The 24,567-nt window shown below is 43.0% G+C and overlaps 1 protein-coding gene across 1 annotated transcript in view; it reads left to right on the top strand.

The window, feature by feature from the left end:
- FBXO10 (F-box protein 10) overlaps positions 1 to 17,515 on the top strand; it is a 40,658-nt gene extending 23,143 nt beyond the window's left edge. The window contains exons 6-11 of the mRNA XM_034410771.3: positions 8,427 to 8,497; positions 9,874 to 10,026; positions 11,057 to 11,332; positions 12,565 to 12,875; positions 15,502 to 15,683; positions 17,047 to 17,515. Coding sequence (XP_034266662.2) covers positions 8,427 to 8,497; positions 9,874 to 10,026; positions 11,057 to 11,332; positions 12,565 to 12,875; positions 15,502 to 15,683; positions 17,047 to 17,224 — 1,171 coding nt within the window. The 3' untranslated portion in view covers positions 17,225 to 17,515. The remainder of the gene's footprint in view (positions 1 to 8,426; positions 8,498 to 9,873; positions 10,027 to 11,056; positions 11,333 to 12,564; positions 12,876 to 15,501; positions 15,684 to 17,046) is intronic.
- Positions 17,516 to 24,567: the final 7,052 nt, after the last annotated feature.

Raw genomic sequence — 24,567 nt, 5'->3', positions numbered from 1 at the left:
GTTTGACATCTGTGTTCTAGCGGCTTACCTGTTAGTGTTGGTGGGAGTGGTCTTAGAGATTCTTTGGTTGGGCTGTTCGCTATTGGCTTCTTTGGCAGTTTCTTGATTGGGGTATTGTTTACTTGATTGTTGGTCTGATGTTAACCTTGGAGTTAATCTATGTGATCTGGATGCTGATTGCTGGTGGAGAGGTGCTGCAGTCTTTTTATTCCTTTTTGGGTTGGGTGATAGTCCCTTTTGCATAGTCTGTAGATGTTGTTAATGTATATGGGTCTATTGATGGCTGATTTGTCAAGAGTGCTAAGCTTCTAGAAATTCCCTGGTGTTTTTGGACTTGGCTTGGTCTAGGATGGTCACAATTTCCCAATTGAAACTATGATTAAATCTATCTATATGTTGTGAAATTAAAGAATTTTCATCATGTCTTCTGACTGCTAGTTGGTGTTTGTGAATGCATTCTGTCAGTCTTCTGTCTGTTTGTCCTACATCGTGGTTGTTGTGGTCCTTACATTTTATGTAGATCACTCCTGGTTTTTCTTCTGGGGTTGTTGCGTCTTTTGGTCTACTTTAAATATTCTTTAATTAAATATTTAATTCCCATTAAATATTCTTTATTAATATTTACTCCTTTCCCTGCTGCCCTCCATCACTGTGGGTTGTACACTTTCCCTGTAAGCTGTATGGAAAGCATCCAAGAAGCCCTTTTCAACTGGTAAGACTAAGACCAGGAGTCTCCAAACTTGGCAACTTTAAGACTTGTGGACTTCAACTCCCAGAATTCTGAGAGTTGAAGTCCAGAAGTCTTAAAGTTGCCAAGTTTGGAGACCCCTGACTATGACTGTCACCTCATTGCCTCATTCACACAGGAGCATTGTGTGAAGCACCTTTCAACCCTGAGACTACTCTATGGACTCTATGGATTCTCCCAGTGTGAGTGGAGACTGGTATCATTTTCATATGAGCGCTAGACTTCAAATTCAAATGGGAGATGATCCAAGCAACAGTTGCAACCAAGTGAGGTTTAGGTGTTTGCTTGAGAATGGCTTATTCCACCATAATAGTTTGATAAGTAGAAAACTTAAAAAAAAAAACCCTACAAACTGTAAGAGTTCTCCAAAGCCAATGGGAATCAGACTTGTCAAATGAGTATGATTTTTAAATAGGTAGCTGTCCAAGGTAGCGATAATGATACAGGCAATCCACCTGGAAGAAAACATGCATAAAGGAATCGAGGGCTCAAAGTGGAGACTTAATTTCCCTTCCTGGGTATTGTGTCAACAGCAGCTGTAGCCAAGCATTTACAAAAGTCTGTTGAAATCAAGATATCTATTTGTGTCTGGACAAAACAAGAGGTAGCCCCATTGATGATTTAGTCTATTTCCACAAGGTATTGTACCTAAGAAAGTATTGCTACACTAATTGTTCCCCAGTGACTTATATGTACTAAAAAGATTCTCACTTGGGTCCAGGTTTCTAACAATATTCCAAAACGCATGGGTTTTCATGGGGAGGCATTCTCAGAAATATAAGAAAATTGCACTGGGAAATTTTCTTTTGTTGTTTACCCTTTACTGATTGGTCTGAAAGATTTCTTTTTTAATTCAAAGCATCAGAGAAATACCCCAGAGTATCTTTTGGTTCCTCATCCTCCAATACACAAATCATATTCTGTCTTCCATTTCCTCAGTAGCACACAGAAATTGTGTTTTTATTTTGCTATAGCAAAATGGGGAAAGCAATATAGAAAGCCTTGTTCCTTTCTGATAGCAAGGAGAGAGAGGGAGGGAGGGAGGGAGAGAGAGAGAGAATACAGTATCAGAATTAAGAATGTGAAACTAGGAACCAGGTTCTGTCTATGTCTCATATTTCTAAGTACAAAATGTTTTGGATTTGAACTGCTTCAAATGTGAGACATCCCATTTGAGTTCAAATTGGCCATTCCAATCACATAAGAAGTGTTCTGAATTCAGAATATTCTCAAAAGGATCAGAATGGCCTGTTCTCTGAAACATTCTATTCCTCTTTTGTTGAACTTCTGCCAGGATATGCCATGAGGGGTTTGGGGACGGACATTTGACAATTTTTGGAAATCTCCAAACCCAATAAAGGTCTAGGAGAAATGAAACATTCCAGAATTTTTGGTGACTGCTGAATTGGTTGAATTTTGCACATCCATTTTTGTGGGAACCCAGCTAGTGGTAATTGGTTCAGTAAAAGATAATTAGTCACTGTTTGCCTCAGCATAACCTCCCTAATAGAGTTGTGTTTGTGAGGAACCATGTTTGCTATAAGTTCCTTAGATAATGAATTGTATAACTAAATCTTCAAATTAGAAGAGAGCAAAAAATGAAAGTGATTCTTTCTGGATTTTAACTACTGACTGTGTCAAAGATACCATAGCTTCTTTGGATTGGCAGTGTTGGCTTCTTAATGCAAGACTTTTCTCAGATGGCATTGGTGAGCTGAAGGCGGTGAATCATCAGTTCTTCTTTGATCTCCACCTGAGATATTCCATTCCAGATTCATTTTTTGCTCTATTTTTTGCCTGGAATTGCATATTCCACTTAATTTGGGTTCTAGAAGTTTTCACTCTGATTGAAATGAACCGTTGATGTTTTTCCAGGTGGCTTTTTCACTTTGAGAGTGCCTTGTACCTGTTCTCATTGTGCTATGTTCTTTTGTCCTTTCCACAGAGAGCAAATTGTCCTCACCAAATAGTACAACCATTTTTCTTTTAACACTATAATTTGTCAAGAAAGCACATTACTTTCATGTGGCTGTTAAAACTTTCCAAAGAACTCCAAAAACTCCTTCTGCACTGACTTGTTTATCACTTTGAAAATAAATAAATATTGCAAAGGATGGTGAAGCTGGTTTGTTGTTTGCTCACTATGCCCAAAGCAGCAACCAGGATGTTATGCCTTTACAGTGCACAAAGTGATGCATCCCCTGATACAATGGGGCAAAAAAGTATTTAGTCAGCCACCAATTGTGCAAGTTCTCCCACTTAAAAAGATGAGAGAGGCCTGTAATTGTCATCATAGGTAGACCTCAACTATGAGAGACAAAATGAGAAAACAAATCCAGACAATCACATTGTCTGATTTGGAAAGAATTTATTTGCAAATTATGGTGGAAAATAAGAATTTGGTCACCTACAAACAAGCAAGATTTCTGGCTCTCACAGACCTGTAAGTTCTTCTTTAAGAGGCTCCTCTGTCCTCCACTCATTACCTGTATTAATGGCACCTGTTTGAACTTGTTATCAGTATAAAAGACACCTGTCCACAACCTCAAACAGTCACTCTCCAAACTCCACTGTGGTGAAGACCAAAGAGCTGTCGAAGGATACCAGAAACAAAATTGTAGATCTGCACCAGGCTGGGAAGACTGAATCTGCAATAGGCAAGCAGCTTATTGTAAGAAAGCAACTGTGGGAGCAATAATTAGAAAATGGAAGACATACAAGACCACTGATAATCTCCCTCGATCTGGGGCTCCATGCAAGATCTCATCCCGTAGGGTCAAAATGATCACAAGAACGGTGAGCAAAAATCCCAGAACCACACGTGGGGGACCTAGTGAATGATCTGCAGAGAGCTGGGACCAACGTAACAAAGGCTACCATCAGTAACACACTACGCCGCCAGGGACTCAGATCCTGCAGTGCCAGACGTGTCCCCCTGCTTAAACCAGTACATGTCCGGGCCCGTCTGAAGTTTGCTAGAGAGCATTTGGATGATCCAGAAGAGGATTGGGAGAATGTCATATGGTCAGATGAAACCAAAGTAGAACTGTTTGGTAGAAACACAACTCGTTGTGTTTGGAGGAGAGAGAATGCTGAATTGCATCCAAAGAACACCATACCTACTGTGAAGCATGGGGGTGGCAACATCATGCTTTGGGGCTGTTTCTCTGCAAAGGGACCAGGACGACTGATCCATGTACAGGAAAGAATGAATGGGGCCATGTATCGTGAGATTTTGAGTGCAAACCTCCTTCCATCAGCGAGGGCATTGAAGATGAAACGTGGCTGGGTCTTTCAGCATGACAATGATCCCAAACACACCGCCCGCACAACGAAGGAGTGGCTTCGTAAGAAGCATTTCAAGGTCCTGGAGTGGTCTAGTCAGTCTCCAGATCTCAACCCCATAGAAAACCTTTGGAGGGAGTTGAAAGTCCGTGTTACCCAGCGACAGCCCCAAAACATCACTGCTCTGCATGGAGGAATGGGCCAACATACCAGCAACAGTGTGTGCCAACCTTGTGAAGACTTACAGAAAACGTTTGACCTCTGTCATTCCCAACAAAGGATATATAACAAAGAATTGAAATGAACTTTTGATATTGACCAAATACTTATTTTCCACCATAATTTGCAAATAAATTCTTTCCAAATCAGACAATGTGATTGTCTGGATTTGTTTTCTCATTTTGTCTCTCATAGTTGAGGTCTACCTATTATGTCAATTACAGGCCTCTCTCATCTTTTTAAGTGGGAGAACTTGCACAATTGGTGGCTGACTAAATACTTTTTTGCCCCACTGTAGATCAGATTCCTATATATCTTCCACCCTTTATCCTTAGCAAGGAACTTAAAAGTGCAAAGGGATGCTACTAAATAAAAGGCAAAATTAATAAGCTTTGCAAAAATACCAGGCTTCAGAAAGCCTGATTCAGAAATCACAGGGAAGGTAGAAGGTAGATTGAGAACTACAGGTTGTTCTTGATTTACCATAGTTTGTTTAGTGACCGCCACTGAAAAAAGTGACTTTTGACTGTTTTTCCACTTATGACTGTTGCAGCATCCCCATGGTTATGGAATCAAGATTCAGATGCTTGGCAACTGACTCATATTGACGATGGTTGCAGAGGTCCAGGTCATGGGATCCAGGGGTGGGTTCTAATTTTTTTTACTACCGGTTCTGTGGGCGTGGCTTATTTTGTGGGTGTGGCTTGATCGTCATGTGACAATTTTTTAGTATTTAGCAAAGGTACTGGTCTACCAGGCTTTTAACTGCTTGCAGAGCTGTACCGGTCTACTCATTTGTTTTTGGAGGCACTGGTCTATCCGTTTATTTTTGCAGGCATCGGTCTACTCATTTGTTTTTGGAGGCACTGGTCTACTACGACACTGCCTTTTAACACTGATCAGCTGTAGGGCGGCCCTTTGAAGCCCCATGGCAAGAGTTTAAACAGTTTTTTTCCTTCCACCGATCAGCTGGAACTCAGGAGGCAGCAATAGATTGGGGGTGGGGTCAAATAAAAGGTAAGAATAATGCAGGGGGGTGGGGGGGCAGAACTGGTTCGGTGACGCCATATCGTCACCGCTACCGGCTCGGTGGAACTGAGCTGAACCGGGAGGAACCCACCACTGATGGGATCCCCTTTTGTGACCTTCTGACAAGCAAAGTCAATGGGGAAACCAGATTCACTTAACAACTGTGTTACTAACTTAATAACTGTAGTGATTCACTGAACAACTGTGGCAGGAAAGGTCGTAAAATGAGGCAAAACTCACTTAACAACTGTCTTGCTTAGCAACAGAAATTTTGGACTCAATTGTGGTCCTAAATCGAGGACTACCTGTAGTGATAGGTTTGTGGATGATTTGCAGAAACGTTTACAAATCGAAAACAATAATTCCTATGACAATAATTCCTATTATCTCTAGGCTCAGTATTTCTCACCCATAAAACGGGAAATTAATTGCTTGATTCTAGTGCTGCACTGCTGGGACTCTTATAAAGTTTTCCTTTAGAATGCGTCAACTCTAATGAACAAGTGTATACACAATACATTGTGTAGCTAAAAGTCTGTAGAGATTCTCAGCCATCCAGGTCATGGTTGTCCCAAAGGTGCTTTTTCTGGAGGCAACTGGACTTTCTTGTTTTTTCTTTTGAAGACGTTTCACTTTTCATCCAAGAAGCTTCTTCCGCTCTGACAGGATAATGGGGAATGGAAGGATTTATATTCCTTGCAAACAGTTGGTCATTTGCATCCTTTTAGAGGGTCCTTGAAGCACTTGGAGGTTTACCTGTGGTAGGCAATCTTTTGGCACTAGGACCATATTTTGTGCCTTGAAAGTGTGAGGGGTGGATATTGTCCAAATGCTTATCCTGATAAGTATGATCACCCAGCAAACTTTTCTTATTAGAAGGATAGGTTTTAGTAGTAATACTTTTATTTGGTACGAAATAAAATATTTAGTACAAGCAAAATAATAAAAGCACAGTATTAACCACTACCTGACAAATAACAGTGTAACAATCAGTTTAAAAAATATTGTCTAATCCCAGCATAACCATAATTTAAACTGGCACCCAGCACTGCTACTGAAAAATTCCTCCAGCTTAATAATAAATGTTTTACAGGCCTTTTTTACATCTCAGGAAATTGTACTTCAAGTGAAACTCAAGGGACAATCAGTTGCAAAGAGTAGAACTAGAACGGGGAAAAGGAGTAATATGTGAAGAGATGGCTGTGCACTCTCCAAATATTTTCCTTCACAGGCAGTGATGTTTATTGCTGCAAATAAAGATAATGCTAAAAACTAATGCTGGCCTTCTTCCTATTTCTTTTTTAAATTATTTTTTAAGTCAAGTGGAACAAAGAGTTTGGCAAGCACCAAGGGGAGAGCTGGCAGAACATAGTGCTGTTCTTTGCTCCTTGCCTTTTTATTATTTATTACCTTTTTTTATCCCACCTTTATTATTTTTATAAATAAGACAGCAAACTTTCCTAATACTGCTGTTCCCCCCACTCAGTATCAATAGCCTAAGGCAGAACTAGAACTCACAGTCTCCTGGTTTCTAGATCATCATCTTAACCACTACAGCAGACTAGTTCTTCCTTGTCATTAGTCCACTTGGGTTAGCATCTGCACCCAGAAAAAAAGATCTCAGAAGCCTAAAATCTGTTGATTTCTCTCACATGGAAGATTACTGTATAAGCCAAATGGAAAGAGATAGTGCACTTGATCATGATTTCCATGATGGAGTGGGCTCCGGCTTTCCTGTGCAGTTGGGAATCAATTTGGTCCCTTACCGTGAGGTAACTGTGACTATCATCATGAAGATGTCTTTGTGTTGATTGGCAACATTGCAAGTGGTTAAATGTGAATGGAAAGGGTTAAAAAAAGAGCATCCTGTATCATCCAGAATCACATCTCAGGATCAGAAACCGGTAGCAGAAATTTTGAATAGTTCAGAGAACTGGTAAATACCATCTCTGACTGGCCCTGCCCCCATCTATTCTCTGCCTCCCAAGTCCCAGCTGATCGGGAGGAAATGGGGATTTTGCAGTAACTTTCTCCTGGAGTGGGGTGAGAATGGAGATTTTACTGTATCCTTCCCCTGGAGTGGGGTGGGAATGGAGATTTTACTGTATCCTTCCCCTGGAGTGGGGTAGGAATGGAGATTTTACAGCATCCTTCCCCTGGAGTGGGGTGGAATGGAGATTTTATAGCATCCTTCCCCTGCCACGCCCACCAAGCCATGCCACTCCCACTAAGCCACACCCACAGAACCGGTAGTAAATTTTTTTGAAACCCACTACTGCTCTGGGTGTAGCTGTATACTTTCTGACACCAGAGGTGACACCAAATGGCATCCTCAGAATAAAGCAAGTGTTTATTTATGGCTGGGACCAGCAGATCTATATGGTTCCCCTGAATCTCCTGAATCTCTTCCCTCCTTTTAAAAAATGTCCAGTCCCTAGAGACCCTTTTAAAGAATTGAAGTATATATACACCATGCAATTTTGTAGCTATGAAGCAGACTCCCCAAAGTTTGGAATAAGCATTCATTATAATGCTTTTAAGGTTACCATTATTTTGAAAACGTACAAAACAAGGGTGGGGGGGAACCCATTCATTTGGAAAGTCAAAAAGAAGACTTGGACATCGTGGCTTTTCCCTCCATGCTTGGGATCTTGCCTTCTTTTGTTTCATTGCCCCCACATTAATTGCAACCACTCCATTAGAAAACTAACTCAGCTTGACCTGCCTAAAAATCTGATCTATATAAAGGCCTAAGAAAAGAAAGGAACTGGGGTAAAAAGGAGATAGTATTGTAATATACTAGTAATAGGATTGCTTTAATACTACTTTATTGAACAAGCCAGAGGGGCATCATTCAGACTAAACACTAAATTATAAACCTTGACCTAAACTAAAATGGTAAGCCATTCACAATGAAAGCCAAACCACTGGGGAATCATGACAAATGTAAATGTAGGTGAAGACTGTGAAAAAATGTAAGAAAGCAAGCAAGCAAACATGTCAGAGCAAAAAAAAAAATAATCTATGTTTTTTTGCTATTGCTGCAATGGAATCTCTTGATTTATATGGACTACTGGGAAAACTTGTCAGCAAGTATGTGAATGTCCTATAAAAAGTGGCTGTTGTTCCTTTCTTTTTGCTCCAGTGGGAACCATATATTCCAGGGTCTTGCTGCTGGTATAGCTGTGAATGAGAATGGAAGAGGCCAAATCACAGGTAGGAAAAGGCAACATTTCATATTTGATGGATGTTGAATCTAATAAGATGTCACCCTCAAAGCGTTGTATTCTAATTTGAATTGCTGCGTTGCTTCATTCCTTTTGAACCCACATCCTCTAAAATTTGCAGTTGCCAAGGTTGGCACCACTGTACTAAACTTTACACTAATCCTGCAGGTAAGCAAAGGTTCTTTTCCCCTGTCGAAAATTGAAATTAGGAGACGCTTATGTTTTCTAAAACCATCTTCTGAGTTCCTGATTGAAAGCTGCTTGACCTACTTATTTCCTAGCTCACTGTTGCTTTGCTTCACTGCCTTTGTCTAGAACAAAGACATGTTGTAGTGCTTTCTCTTGTCTGGTTGCTAGCTTCTACCTATTGCTTCCTTTGTGAACATTTGAGGCAGATAGGGGAGCTTTTCCAGATGTTCTTTGTACTTTGCCTAGGAAGTCACAGTAGGTATGATTGAAGACATCATGTCAGGTCTGAACAGTTAGCTGTACCTACTCCTGGGAGTAAAGTGCTAAAAACAAGTGCTGTGTAGAGCCCGCAGATGGTGTGTTGCCTGCCTTTACAATTTTGAAAAGGCTACAGGATGCGTTCCCATCCCAAATGGTATACGAAGACTAATAGGTGTTCAGAACTAGGTCAGAAAAGAAAGCTTAATTCCTTTCCTTTCCTTTCCTTTCCTTTCCTTTCCTTTCCTTTCCTTTCCTTTCCTTTCCTTTCCTTTCCTTTCCTTTCCTTTCCTTTCCTTTCCTTCCCTTCCCTTCCCTTCCCTTCCCTTCCCTTCCCTTCTTTCCTTTTCCTTTTCCTTTTCCTTTTCCTTTTTCTTTCCTGAAAAAGTGAAAATGCCAGAGACCATTTTTGGTTGAAGGGATGGAGCAGGGGAATGGGCAGTTTAAAATGCTTATTTTGCTCCTGAAAATGCAAAAGGAGGAAACAAAGATTTGCCCAATGTTTTCAGAGATCAGAGATTTTTTTAAAATAATGCAGTGATCTATTAAGCCTTTGCCAGATTTAAAGAACCCCAACCCTCCCAAAATGCCTTTCCCAAATCCCAATATTTTAATTTCCCCCAAGAGAGGCCATTAGTATTGGCAAATTAGAATTTTTGCTATTCTGCTTTATGGTATTTCCCTGCTGGCCTTCTCTTGACTGTGGCTGCCACAGAGCTTTGAACTGCACTTTGTAATGATAGGCTAGCCTATCTCTAGCAATCTTAAATAATAAAAATAGTGCAGATTTGGCATAGAGAAGAATGGTATCGAGTTGGCTTGATGGGATTTCCAACATTAGAAATCAAATGCTGGGTTCCACTTGGAAGATGGATGTTTAGCAATTCTTCATTGACTGATTTTCCTACCGCACCTTAGAAAATGTCATCCGGGAGAACCAATGGGGAGGTGCAGACATCCGGCGTGGCGGAGATCCTGTCCTCAGGAGTAACCTGATCTGTTGTGGCTATTCAGATGGAGTGGTTATTGGAGAACGAGGAAAAGGACTTGTAGAAGGAAACACCATTTATGGTAAGGCTGTTCTAAATCCCCTTTCCAAATGAAATGTGGGTTGTATTTGGAAAATACAGGTGTTTGGTTTTTTGTATGCTACCTGGAACCGTTTTAAGCCTATCAATGTAATTAGAATCTGGCCTGAGTAGCTGCTGATTCTCTTGCAGAACATGAAGATCCAAAAAACATTTTTAGAGTGTCTAAATTGTGTGACGTCTTGTGAATTTGGTGCATTGATCACTTGTGGCTTGTGGTGAAGATCATTGTCACAAGAGCAGGGGGGACTCATGCCTTTTTCCCATGGAGATTTCTCTTCCACACCTGCAGGGTTTCATTCTGGGTACCATTCTGTGCATGGTAGAGTGTTCAAGCCTACTGGTAGGTCAGAATAGGACAAAGACCTCTGGTTTTTGATACCTGAATCCAGCTTTAGAATGGGTGTCTTCCATTCCTCAAGATTTCCATTGCTAGGAAGTGCAGGAGACTTGAGCTGTTCCTGGGAAGCCTAGAGATCCCAAGCAAGGACAAAAGGTCAAATTCCTTGTATCTATATCAAAAACCACTAAATCAAGGGTGTATCAACCAGTCTGTCAGTGATCAAAGCTGATGTCATAGATATTTGAGTCTACCTGATTTGGATCTTGAACTCTGCTGTGGTATATAGCCTTGGACTAGTGGACTAGTATAGTGGACTAGTATAGTGTAATATTAATGCAGTATCAGGAGTTTTCAATTCAATTGTATAACATGAAGGATGTATGTTTTTTTTTATTTTTACAGTTTTCTTATGTATGATGTACATTGAAGTTGGCAATTAATTTTGTTGTACGAGGTGCAATGACAATAAAGTAAACTAACTAAACTAACTAACTAAACCAGAGGTCTTCAAACTTGGCAGCTTTAAGACTTGTGGACTTCAGCTCCCAGAATTCTCCAGCCAGCTATTCTAAACTAAACTAACTTGGACCAAAGTGCTTCTCAGTTCTAATGCCAAATCTCTGACATAATTTGAAAGGAAACCTGACAACTCTCCATGCTTTTCTTGTAGGTAATAAGGGCTGTGGTGTCTGGATAATGTCATCCAGCCTTCCCCATGTTACCAACAACCAAATAGGGCACAACAGCATCTATGGCATCGCAGTGTTTTGCCGCAAGGACGATGCTAACGATTATCTTGTCAACCAAGGAGGCAATGAAAACTTCAATGAAGAAGGAGAAGCAGCCAACTGGGAGAATGACCTGGAGAGTGAGGATGAACGCTTGACTTCCCGGCGGCCCATTAACGTGGCCCTTGTGGAATCAAACAACATCAACCATAATGGAGGTGAGTCCTAGAAAAATTGGATAACCAGATTAATATGAAGGAAAGCTTAAGGGGGCCACCACTTAATAATTTGTGCAAAGTCCCCGCAGAAACACAATAAGGTAGAGCAGGCATGTCAAACTTGATTTCATTGAGGGCTGCATCAGGGTTGTGTTTGACCTTGGGGGGCCGGGATGGGCGTGGTCAGGGTGGGTGTTGTCAGCTTGATGTCACTCATGTCAGGGGCGCCTGTGGTGGCCCGAGCACTCTGCCAGCTAAAACGGGCTTGTGAGCTCCTTTTTCGGCTACGAGGGCCTTCTGCAACCATCTGTCAGCAAAACGGAGCTTGGGAGGGCCATATGCAGCCCTCCTAAGCTCCATTTTCGCTGGCAGTGTGGGCCGGTCCTTCGCTGTTTCCAGGGCAGCCCCGCAGGCCAAATCTAAACAGTTTGACACCCCTGATGTAGAAAGCTGTGATAATCCTTTACAAAACATATTAGCCTGCTGCATGATACTTGTGTGGATAAACCATATGCTAATTTCTAGCACACACTGGGGGTTTTGTTTACTCCTTTTGATTCAGTTTTAATCTAAGCTGAGTAGTGAATAATTTGTAATTATCATTTTATTTTCGATATTAGATGAAGTTGGGAAGGTCTCATTTTAAGTTTCATTGACTGACTTTATATAGGCATTTGGGTTGCCGTCTGAAATTGTGTGTCTGTGTGTGTGTATAGGCCAAGAATGGATAAGGCATGCTAAAGATAAGATTGCACTGCTTGACTTTTCAGGGAGCCTCAACTGGGGATGAGCAGTTTTCATTGCTGAAATGTGTGAATTGTAATAGAAGCAGAGAGCTAAGCTGTAGACCGTGATGCTGATCTTACAGAATACAACAGGGATGATGATGATGATGATGACGACGATGACATACTCTTGCTTTTTTGGGGGGGGGGTTGATTGTTGTGCTTGTACTTGCTGCCCTGTTACTGCCCCCAAATTACACTCAACAACTGCCTGAAATTCCTTGTCCCTCAGTGATCTCACTCCCTGAAATGCACATCTATGACTATTGTTTGCCATTTGATATTTTTGCATTTTCTCCATTTAAGAAAGGCCAACCATCTATTTTAAATATAGATATATATAAATATAGCTATAGATAGAATTTATTGAGACTGAATGCCTCTCTCCTTGTTTTGTTTTTGTTGAGAGAATTGATTCCCCTCTGTATTCTCTTCTTTTTTCCATAGCTGCTGGCTTGTATGTCAAAAGCAGCGAAGCTCTGAATATCATTGGAAATGCCATCCACGCCAACCATGACTACGGGGTTGCCATGTTTCAAAGCTCGCAACTCACCCGAATTGCAAATAACAGCATTTCTTGCAATAGCCTTGGGGGAGTCCTGGTGGAAGCCGAGTGCCGGGTGGAACTCCGTGGCAATGGGATCTATGACAACAGCAGCCATGGCATTAGCTCCAAGGGCGATGGGGTCATCACAGAGAATGACGTTCTAGGAAACCAGGGATGTGGCCTCCGACTCTTGCAGGCAGCCGACATGAAGGTGGGTGCCTAAAAAAAGAACAGGCTTATTAATATAATTAGTAGTATCACCTCCTTTCTCCAAAAAAGGATGTTCTCATTGTGAAGTTGGCAAGATTAAGGTGGGTGGCTGACTCAAAGTCTCTCCATGAATTTCCCAGCCACATTGGCAGTTGAAGTCATGTCTCTGAATATTGCAGTGCTCATCCTCCACTGGATAACATCAATGAGAAACCTGAGAATCATTTGACGCCGCTGCTGCTTGGATTTTGGCCAGAATCCATTATTTCCCCAAGAGAAGATGCCAACAAGTAAACATTTTGGACCATTCCTTGGAGGAGAAATGCTTTAGGGAGAAATTTATTATAGAACATTACTGCTAGGCTGCACTTAGAAATGATAGGTACAAAGGAGACAAAACCAGGATTGGATTCAGTATTCAGTGTGTTGGGTGAATCCTACCATCAAATGCATTGGAAGTCTGATGTCGCAGCTCTCCCATTTCCAAGGCTGCAATGTAGTTTCATAGCACCAAAGGTGCTTTTTCAAAAGCCAACTGGACTTCCTTTGTTTTTTCCTTGAAGATGTTCCACTTCTCATCCAAGAAGCTTCTTCAGTTCAGTTCTTGGATGAGAAGTAAAACATCTTCAAGAAAAAAAAAACCACAAAGAAAGTCCAGTTAGCTTTTGAAAAAGCACCTTTGGGGCAACCATGATCTAGATGACTGAGAATCTCCATAGACGTACAGTTTCATAGCCTTTTCTTCTATCTCCTAGAGCTCCCCTCAACTGCATCAATGTAACCTTGCTGATATAGCTTCCCCTCACTTAGTGGAAGGAAATGCAAAAACTAGCATGAACCCTAAAATAGTTAAAAAAAACAATTGTCCTTCCCTGTCATTAAAAATCAAATGTTTATCTAGATGACTTGCTGGGTATCATACCACTCTCTCTGTATCCAGAATTAAGTGGAAGCATCAAAATTGCCCTCTAGGAAGCATACTTGATTGGGGATTCAAACAACCAGGAACTGTTGGCATGCATGCAGCAGAGGTGGTATTCAGCAGGTTCTGACCAGTTCTGGAGAACCGGTAGCGGAAATTTTGAGTAGTTCATAGAACCGGTAAATACCACCTCTGACTGGCCCTGCCCCCATCTATTCTCTGCCTCCCAAATCCCAGCTGATTGGGAGGAAATGGAGATTTTGCAGTAGCCTTCCCCTGCAGTGGGGAGGGAATGGAGATTTTGCAGTATTCTTCCCCTGCCACACCCACCAAGCCACACCCACCAAGCCATGCCCACAGAATTGGTAGTAAAAAAATTTGAATCCCACCACTGGCATGCAGTATCCAATATGACAGATTATGTTTCAGGAATTCTGAGCTATTCGAGAATAGTGAGCCTCAAATCTGAACATACAAATTTATAGAGTAGTATGAAGAGAGGCAGGCAGGAATCCATATGTGCAGAAGGAAAAGATGCCTTACTCTTCCTCCATCCCTCAAAACTCCCAGTGGGTCAGAAAGCAATTTCCCCCCCCTGTTTTTTTTCTCCATTTCACCCATCCAACTTGTATCTGGATGTTTGAAGTCCTAATTGATTCACATGATCTTTTTTAAATATACCATTTAAATAGAGGATCCCAATTTAGAGGAACTTTTGTCACAGGGTAGAATTTGCTCACTGACAAAATAGTTGCTAGAGCAGGCATGGCCAGTCACAATATATGTATTTTCCAGAAGGCAAATAGGTAAGGATGTTCCTTGTTGCCACATTTATTCACCACCTCGTGGCTCCCTACCAAATTCCATCTAGTATTTGTCTGTCTGGGAGGGACTTTTGGTGGACCAAACTGTAGCCACCTACCCTTCATTTTTCTCCTAAGACTGTGACATGGACAGAAGCATTGTTGTGAGGACAGAAGGAGCATGGAAAATAAAACTGGTGCTAGATGCTGATGTTTGGCTCCTCAGCATGCCAGCTGGTCATATTAAGAGTCAGGCAGGGCAATGATAGAGCTATGAGATATGTTCTGAGTACATTGGTCCCCTTCAACAATAGATAAAGGCCCCCTAGGTGGCAATTAATTTTCTCAATGGGCCACATGGACAACTGGGACTATTGCGGAGAGCCGAATCACTGCAGTCCAGATAGGGACAGCCAAAGGGTCAGATGTGGCCTGTAGGTTGTAATGGGCTGGATGTGACCCACAGGCCATAGAATATTAAGGTCTGCTTTTGGGCATGAAAAGGAAAAGCACTCAATTAATATTTTGCTAGTGATGCTCAAGCTTTTTCAATATGCCTTACAAGTTTCTATTGAAGTATTTAATATAGAATATAGAAAACTGCACATTCTTTAAATGTCAGGAACGGATCAGAGTCTTGAGCTCTTATTCTGCCTGTGCAACCTAATCAGGTTTTTAAAAATGATCCTCCGGGTCCCCATTCCTGCAGTTCTGCTTACAGATTGAGAAATAGCTGGTTGCCAGTTCCTTTGAAAATACATTTTTCCAAAGGGATTACAGAATCTTTTTTCTTTCCTTCAAAGTTAGAGAACTGTTTCTGCTTGAATTAAATTTGATAGCCAACTAATTGGTCCCTCATATTCAAAAGGAATGACATGTTACTGTCCTGTTATGCACTCCAGGTAACCAAGAACAGAATCCACTCCTTCCGAGGTTACGGGATTGAGATGCTTGATCAAACCAAGGCTTTAGTACAAGATAATTTGATTTTTCAAGGGAAGAGCAAAAAGACTATTTTACAGCAAGTGTCCAGCATGGAAGATTGTGTCATTCAGAATAATAAGATCCTTGCTTTCAGAAAAAAGTAAGTTTGGCAGTACTTCAGTAAATGAAAAGCTCTGTCAGTCGTACTTCTAGACTGGGTATTAATGGATTAAATTGTCCTGACAATATAATAGGAACTTGTAGTTTGTTTCTTTATTGAATAGTATTTGCAACCCACCCCAATCTCAAAGTAGTACTCTGGTGATCCTTGTTTACCAACCACTCGCTCAGCAACCATTTGAAGTTGCAATGACATTAAATGAATGGTACTTAAAACTGGGCCTTAGAATTCCAGCCATTGTACATCTCTGCAATCACATGATTATCATTTGCACCCTTTCCTGATAGTTTCTCATAAGCAAAGTCAATGGGAAAGCCAACAGGTAAGGTCACAAGTCTTTCTGATAAGTCCCACAGTCTCTCTGTGCTCTTGTACCACCACTCCATTCATTCACCAGTCTTGCGTGGTGCTGCTGCATAACACACACAGACACACAATGTTCCCCCCAGCTTCCTCCATCCCCCCTGCAGACTCCATCCTCCAGAGCTCCTGTGCAAAATATTTCTTGGAACTCACTCATCTAGCCTGGGTGATTGCTTTTTTAAGTCTTCCAGATCCAGGGCTAATAAACCAGGATCAAGTCAAGAAGCTTTTCATGGATTCTGAAGTTCAGTTTGCAGATAGGAGGTGATGTTCTTGAGAGTTCTGCTGGGTTTGACTTCTGTGCAAATCTCTCTGCACAGAAGTCAAAAGATATATCATGAAGAGAAGTTGAATTCTGCTCGGTGTGTTATTGTTGAGGATGATGTTATTTCAATGGGAAAATGTCTTCCCCTTCCCTTTCCTGCACTATGGTGGTAGTCAGCATTAAACCATCTGTGTACAGCTAGATCAAAGATAAAGAAAGATAAAGATAGAGAAACTTACAGATTTTCAATTCTTTTTTTTGCTCTTCAAAGCAGACATTCTAAGACAGCAGTTACAAATAGTTAGAACTGTAAGCACTGTATCCTAAGATATTTGGCAGACATAGCAGCATTCAGCCGCCTGTTGCATAGCAAGTGTCAAAAAAAGATTTGTAATTTCATCATTGGCACTAAACACTGATTGAGAATGGTTTTTGCCTCCTTTAGAAAGGCAAGTTCAGACTTTGCAAAGCACCATTCTTGCCAAAGCAATATTTATTCAATTGGGTGTGGATTATTATCTTACCTAGTAACTTCAACTGACACTGGCTGGTAATGAAAATTGTACTCTCACATGTCTCAAACTTACTAAGCTTAGAAAATTTGAGCTACAAAATGAATTCTTTCCTGACATAGGTTTCCTTAAATGCAGACCAAATGTATTTCCTGTACCATATGAGGGAAGCACCAATGACTGTGGTATTTCTGTTCTTCAGGTCTGATGTTGCCTGGACCTTAGAGAACCCTCCAGCCAGGCCTCACATAGAAGAATCGTCTCGAGGGGTGTCAACAGCTGGAAGCAGCCAAAAAGGATCAAACGTGACAGCCAGGATAGCTGCTAGAGTAGATGGGGGTTGTCATAACAATGGTAGTATCTTCTGCACTATTCTGTGATGGTTTGCAGATTTGCCTCCATTTTCCTGATTATGTTCACTGCAACATTGAACAAATTCACATCCAAATGTTTTTTTAGCTGACTGGCTAGCATTGTGAGTACATAAGAATTAATGGGAATGTGACTAGACAAGGAACTGTAGCCAACTACAACCTTGACCAGCTGACTATGCCCTATTGAGTGTTTTGAGAGCTTGCCTCAGCTTTCACATCTGCATCCTTGCATCAGGCCCAAGTTCATTCCTTAGAAAGTGGTATGTTTGCAGTATCAAAAGATATGGTTGCTTCTTATGCCTGCTTATGCCTTTCCTTTGTCGAACTGATTATTCAGAATTACATCTAACTAAGGGAGGGGATTGATCTAATAACTGTGATGTCTCAAAGGCATTTGAGGGTCATCTACTTGCATTTTTGCCTCATACGGATTTTCAAAAGGAATAGTTGCAAAGGAGGGGAAGAGGAAGGCTGCTTTCTGTGTGAGGTATTAAATTCCCAGATAATTTTTTACCTTCCTTTCTTCTGCTTCTGTTAACACCTTTCAACATGGCTCTAAGTAGGAGTGATGTGCAAGCAATATTATCAGAAGGAATTGTATCCATTCTTGCAATTACAACATCACTTGCTATTTATATAATGTGTAGGTGAGGAGTGGATAGGGATTCACTTAAGTTTACACTCTTATCGATTTGCCAAAAAGCCACTTAGTTTAATGTCACTGAAATCCTGGGTGCCTTGACCTATTTGTTGGCCTGCTTGGCATCAGTACCTTGACCTAGCTTGAAATTAATTTTCTTTTATTCCAGAAACAAGAGTTCCTTTCTTCTATATTGAAAAGAGCCCAGTTTTGGCTGTTGTGTATGATTTTTATCTCCCCTCTGGTGCCTTCTAGACGTGCTGAACCTATCATCCAAAGCAGCATGTTTTTGCAATGATTGGAGTTGTCATCCAATACACACAGAGGGAACATATATAATTTATCTAGGAGTAAGTCCCACTGAAAATAGCAGGGTGGAGTTACCAGTAGACATAATGAACATTGTTTAAGGTTCTAGAGTATTAGATCTGGAATATGGCAAAATATATGTAAAATTACATAAAGCAGAGATGAGTTAGAATTCTTATCAAAATGCAGTAGGGTGTGGGTTTTCTAGGAAGAAAATAAGATCCCTCAAAGCGGAGTGGTGGATTTTTTTATTTTTGGAGTTTTCAGCAAAAGAATAACTTGTACACTAGCGAAGATCTTTCTGTAATTTTGTTAATACCAACATTGCCATAATATGGTGATGCTGGATTTAAAATAAACTCTTAAAAATGAGAAAATGGACTTCTAGAAGCAGCTTCCAGTAACTTTAGGGGCTGTTCAGAACTTGAACATAGTTTTATACACAAGTGGCAAATTGAAAGTATACTGTGCCTTTATAAGCATTTAATACAGGTGGTCCTCGACTTACAAACACTTGTTTAGTAACTATTTGAACTTAAACAGCATTGAAACAAGTAACTCATCACCATTTTTCACACAATCATTGCAGCATTCCCATTGCCCCATGATCAAAATTGAGGCACTTGGCATCTGGCTTGTATTTATGATGGTTGCCACATCTCGAGGTCATGTGATCCCCTTTAGCGACCTTTTGGCAAGCAAAGTCAATGGGGAAGCCAGATTCACTGAACCATGTTACTAACTTAACTGCAGTAATTCACTTAACAACTGTGGCAAGAAAGGTGGTAACATGGCAAAACTCAATCTTGCTTAAAATGGCAAAACTTTCTTGCTTAGCAACAGAAATTTTGGGCTCAACTGTGGTCATATGTTGAGGACTACCTGCGTGTATCGATTTTCAAAAGAACAATCCTGGGCAAAATATTTCTTGGAGCTCATTGGTCTAGATCACGGGTGTCAAACTCGATCACGACGCTTTTTGCCTTTGCAGAGCCAGGGTGGGCGTGGCCTGTGTGTGACGTATCCAGCCCGCAAGGCACCAGTTTGACAGGCCTGGTCTAGATTGTGGGTGATTGCCTTTTTTCAAACTAATATCTTAGAGGAAGCAAGATATGGTCACTCAGCAAGTTGATTTCTTGGAGAGTTTTTAATGAAATTCTCAAGGATAAGTAATGAACGTATTTTAAAGGGACCAAAGTGAACTAGCCTTGTCATTTTTCTTTACTTCACAGAGCTTGTACCTGTTTTAACAGTTATGTGGCAAGCAATAATGTAGTAGGTTAAAATCTCAGGACTTTGAAGAATCATCTGGGTCTGCCATACGACTGTAATTAAAACAAGCGTTCGAAATGAAAAGGGTGTGATTGGTGCTCTAATAATGTAGAGTAGGGGTGTCAAACTAGATTTCATTGAGGGCCACATCAGGGTTGTGTTTGACTTGGGGGAGCATGTGGCTGTGGCCATGGTGGCCATGGCCAGCTCAACATCACTTATGTCGGAGGCGCCTGTGGTGGCCCAAGCGCTCTGCCAGCGAAAACGGGCTCCTAAGCTCCATTTTCAGGTGCAACAGCTTCGTGCCACCCTCTACCAGTGAAAACAAAGGTCAGGAGGGCTCCATTTTCACTGGCAGAGGCACAGCGGGCCCTTTTTCCAGGGAAGCCCCATGGGCCGGGCTGGATCTGACCCCCAGGCCTTGAGTTTGACACCCCTGTTGTAGAGGTTGTATGTATTATTGAATTATTGCTGCATCAGCTCTGGCTCAAGGTGAAAAAAAAGGACACAATTATAGGACATAAACTGAAAAAAATCCTCTATTGACTTTGTTTTCAGAGGAGACTGTGAGGGTCTCTGTTGATCTGAAGCCTAGACAAGTCTACTGTAGTGCACACTGCCACTAAGATGCATTTGTAGCATGGAAATAAATCTCACAAGCTCTCAGTTGGTAAGGTGTAATTGATCTCTGGTAGAAGAATGGTCCGGAGCACTTGATTAGGAGACAATAGCATTTTGGTTTATTCAGTTACATCTTATCTTCTATTGTCAGAACATGGAACAGTGCTCTTGAGATAACCAACAGATCATAACAACACACATTTATAAATACCACTGAGTTTGAATGGGGCATAGAATTTTGCCCTATATTAAATATAGAAAACTCAGTCCTCTTCACTCTAGTCATAGCAGCTTGGGTAGGATCTTAGATTACTCTATCTCTTTTAAGTTGAAGATGCCAGAGACTGAACCTGGAACAAAGGAGGCCTTGAGTTTCTCATGTTTCAAAGCGGGGATTAAGGGGTTTTTTAATTAGGGTTTTTAATAATTTTTTAAGGGGAACCGGGAGGACGACCAAAGGGGATGGAGGGGGTAATCCACCAAGGTCAGAGCCGAGCCCGGCACTGGGTAACGGTTTGGAGGACATTGCACGAGGGAATGGGGAGGGGGCGGAGGGAAATACCATCTGCACGGTGGCTGGGAGGGGCAGATATGGCGGGAGCAGGGGGCCACATCATGTGTTGGGGACGCGCACTCGCTGTCTGAGAGCAATTGCGCGCCCCGGCCCCCAAGGCTCCCCTCGGATACTAGGTGGCTTAGATACTCAGGACCTGGGCCTGCGATTGATGCTGTGCAACGCTAGGTCTGTGGTAAATAAGGCCCCCCTCATTCACGATCTTATCCAGGAGGGGGGAGCGGACCTGGCAGGTATTACGGAGACCTGGTTGGGACCGGAGGGAGGTGTCCCTCTGGTCGAGATGTGCCCACCAGGTTTCAGAGCATACCATCAACCGAGAGCCCAGGGGAGGGGCGGGGGGGTGGCGGTTATTATTAAAGAAGGTCTTGGTTCGAGGGAGACCACTGTGCCTCAGATTGTCGGATGTGAGTCCCTCTTCGTGAGATGGGGTCATGGGGTTCAGATGGGCTTGCTGCTTGCGTACCTGGCTCCCTGCCGCGTGGCAGCAGCCCTGCCTGAGCTACTCGACGTGATAGCCGCGGTGGCAGTTGATACACCCAGGCTTATGGTCATGGGTGATTTCAACTTGCCATCCGTTGGTGAAACGTCTGGGATGGCTCGGGAGTTCATGGCTTCCATGACGGCCATGGACCTGACCCAGTTAGTTCATGGCCCCACTCACGGGGGGGGACACACTCTAGACTTGATTTTTGTCTCTGGCCAGTGGTTGAGTGATCTTGTTATAGGGGATATAGATATGGAACCCTTGTCATGGTCAGATCACTCACTCCTTCGTCTGGACCTTCGTACCGCTACACCCCGCCGCAGGGAGGCGGACCCAATTAGATGGGTCCGCCCCAGGCGCCTGATGGATCCTGATAGGTTCCAGACGGAGCTTGGGCCAATTCCTGATGATCTGGCACACGACTCGGCCGAGGACCTAGTAGCTGCCTGGGACCGGGCAGCTGGTGGGGCCTTGGATCGAGTCGTGCCTTTGCGGCCTCTGACCCGGTGTCGATCCCTCGCGGCTCCTTGGTTCACCGAGGAACTGAGGGAGATGAAACGCCGGAAAAGACGCCTAGAGAGCGGTTGGAGGGCCAGTCGCGCTGAATCTGACCGAACACTGGTAAGGTCGCATATTAAGACCTACCTAGTGGCGATAAAGACGGCAAAGTTTAATTACTTTTCCGCCTCTATTGCGTCATCAGGGAATCGTCCGGCCGCCCTGTTCAGGGTAACCCGCTCCCTGCTCCATCTGGGAGCGCGGGAGGATCCATTGGAAGGCAGGGCGGAGGATTTCGGACAATACCTGCATGACAAAATCGCTCAGATCCGGGGGGACTTGGACTCTGACTGGGTAGATCAGGGCAGGGTGACGAGGAATAGTCCTGAGAATGTTATCTGGGAGGAGTTTGATGCTGTGACTCCCGATGATGTGGACAGGATCTTGGGGAGACTTAGTGCGGCCACATGTTTACTGGACCCGTGTCCCTCCTGGTTGGTACTGGCCTCCCGGGAGGTTACACGAGGCTGGCTCCAGGGTATTATCAACGCTTCGTTGAGTGAGGGTTACTTCCCCGCGGCCTTGAAGGAGGCGGTGGTGAGGCCTCTCCTCAAGAAGCCGTCCCTGGATCCAGCAATATTGGCCAACTACCGTCCTGTCTCCAACCTTCGCTTCCTGGCGAAGGTTGTTGAGAGTGTGGTCGCGCGACAGTTCCCGCAATTCCTGGAGGAAACATCCTATCTGGATCCGTTCCAGTCTGGTTTCAGGCCTGGGCACAGCACGGAAACGGCATTGGTCGCGTTGGTTGATGATCTCTGGAGGGCTCGGGACAGGGGTTGCTCCTCTGTTCTGGTCCTGTTAGACCTCTCAGCGGCTTTTGATACCATCGACCATGGTATCATGCTGCACCGGTTGGAAGAGTTGGGGATGGGGGGCACCGTGTTACGGTGGTTCTCCTCCTTTCTCTCCGACCGGTCGCAGTTCGTGTTGGCAGGGGGGCAGAGGTCGACCTCGAGGCCTCTTATATGTGGAGTGCCTCAGGGGTCGGTCCTCTCGCCCCTCCTGTTCAACATTTATGTGAAGCCGCTGGGCGAGATCATCCGTGGCTTTGGGGTGAGATACCATCAGTACGCTGATGATACTCAGCTGTACATTTCCACCCCAGGCCACCCCAACGATGCCCTTGAAGTGATGTCCCAGTGCCTGGAGGCTGTACGGATCTGGATGGGGAGGAACAGGCTCAGGCTCAACCCTTCCAAGACTGAGTGGCTGTGGTTCCCGGCATCCCGATATAGTCAGTTGACTCCATCACTGACTATTGGGGGCGAGTCTTTGGCCCCCACAGAGAGGGCTCGCAATCTGGGAGTCCTCCTGGATACACAGCTGTCCTTGGAGGAACATCTGACGGCTGTAACCAGGGGGACCTTTTATCAGGTTCGCCTGATCCGCCAGTTGCGGCCCTTTCTTGATCGGGATTCCTTGTGCACAGTCACTCATGCCCTCGTGACCTCTCGCCTTGATTACTGCAATGCTCTCTACATGGGGCTCCCTTTGAGGAGCACCCGGAGGCTCCAACTGGTCCAGAACGCAGCAGCGCGGGTAGTGACGGGAGCAGCGTGGCGCTCCCATGTAACACCGCTCCTGCGCGAGCTGCACTGGCTCCCGGTGGTCTTCCGGGTGCGCTTCAAGGTGTTGGTTATCACCTTTAAAGCGCTCCATGGCATAGGGCCTAGCTATCTTCGAGACCGCCTACTGCCACTGACGACCTCCCACCGACCCGTGCGCTCCCACAGAGAGGGCCTCCTCGGGGTGCCATCAGCCAAACAATGCAGGCTGGTGACCCCCAGGGGGAGGGCCTTCTCTGTGGGGGCACCTACCCTCTGGAATCAGTTGCCCCCTGAGATAAGGAGAATCCATGACCTCAGTGCCTTCCGCCGTGCCCTTAAAACTTTCTTTTTTCAACAAGCCGGGCTGGCTTAATTTCTTTTTAAGGGTTTTATTAATTGTTCTGTTTTGCTGATCGTTTTTAATTAACGGGGCCAAATCTATATATATTTTTAAATGTGTTTTAATATTTGTATCTGGTGTTTTTATCTGGCTGTTCACCGCCCTGAGTCCTCAGGGAGAAGGGCGGTATACAAATTCAAAAATAAATAAATAAATAAATAAATTTGTTATGTGTTTAATATTTTACAGTTGCTCATCATTTCCTAGAAAACAGTAAAAAAAGGAGGCTTTCAAAAAGAAGCACTGTTAATAGGAGAAAAGAATGTTATCTGCACATGGATTTATGGTTTTGTGATCTTCATATGTATGGATAATTGTCAAAAAAAAAACCTGTTTAAAAAGTGTGACCTACAAATAGCATGGTTTTGTAGAAATTCTTTGCAGCTGGGGCTGAAATCCTACGCACATGTAGGAAAATCCAATTGTTAACCATTCCATTTTGGAATAAATATGCATTGGCTTAAGCTGCAAGTCAGCAAAATAAGCAAGCCAGAAGTATTGTTACAGGGCTGGATCCAGTTTATCAGGTGCAGAAAGTGTTTCCCTGAGTGGAAAGTGGGGAAAACTGCCAGTTGGGCTTTTTCTCTGAAGCCCGTTTTCCAGTTCTCTTAAGTCTTCTTAAGCAAGGAGTAGAGAGAATGAACTAGGACCTACTGTTGCAGGATCAGGAAACGTTTTACTTAATAGACATAGCTTTTCTAACTACCAACAGATTGTGAATTCACTACCAATATTCCCAGTATGATGTATTCCCTCATGAGTTACAATCACAGACAAGTCATTGACGGTTCTCAGTCCATTGTAAACAATCAATTGAATGTCTTGTTAAAAATTAGATGCCATTAACTTAATTGCCTCAGTTCTTTGATTTTTAAGCTGCAATTTTGTACCACACACCTTGTAGTAAACTCTGCTATAATCTCACTTCCAAACAGACATGA

The sequence above is a fragment of the Pantherophis guttatus genome, chromosome 2 (genome assembly GCF_059756535.1).
Source record: "Pantherophis guttatus breed Tessera chromosome 2, ASM5975653v1, whole genome shotgun sequence".
Taxonomy (NCBI): Eukaryota; Metazoa; Chordata; class Lepidosauria; order Squamata; family Colubridae; genus Pantherophis; species Pantherophis guttatus.
Note: the sequence above shows the minus strand (reverse complement) of the source record. Positions and strands in the feature narration are given on the sequence as shown.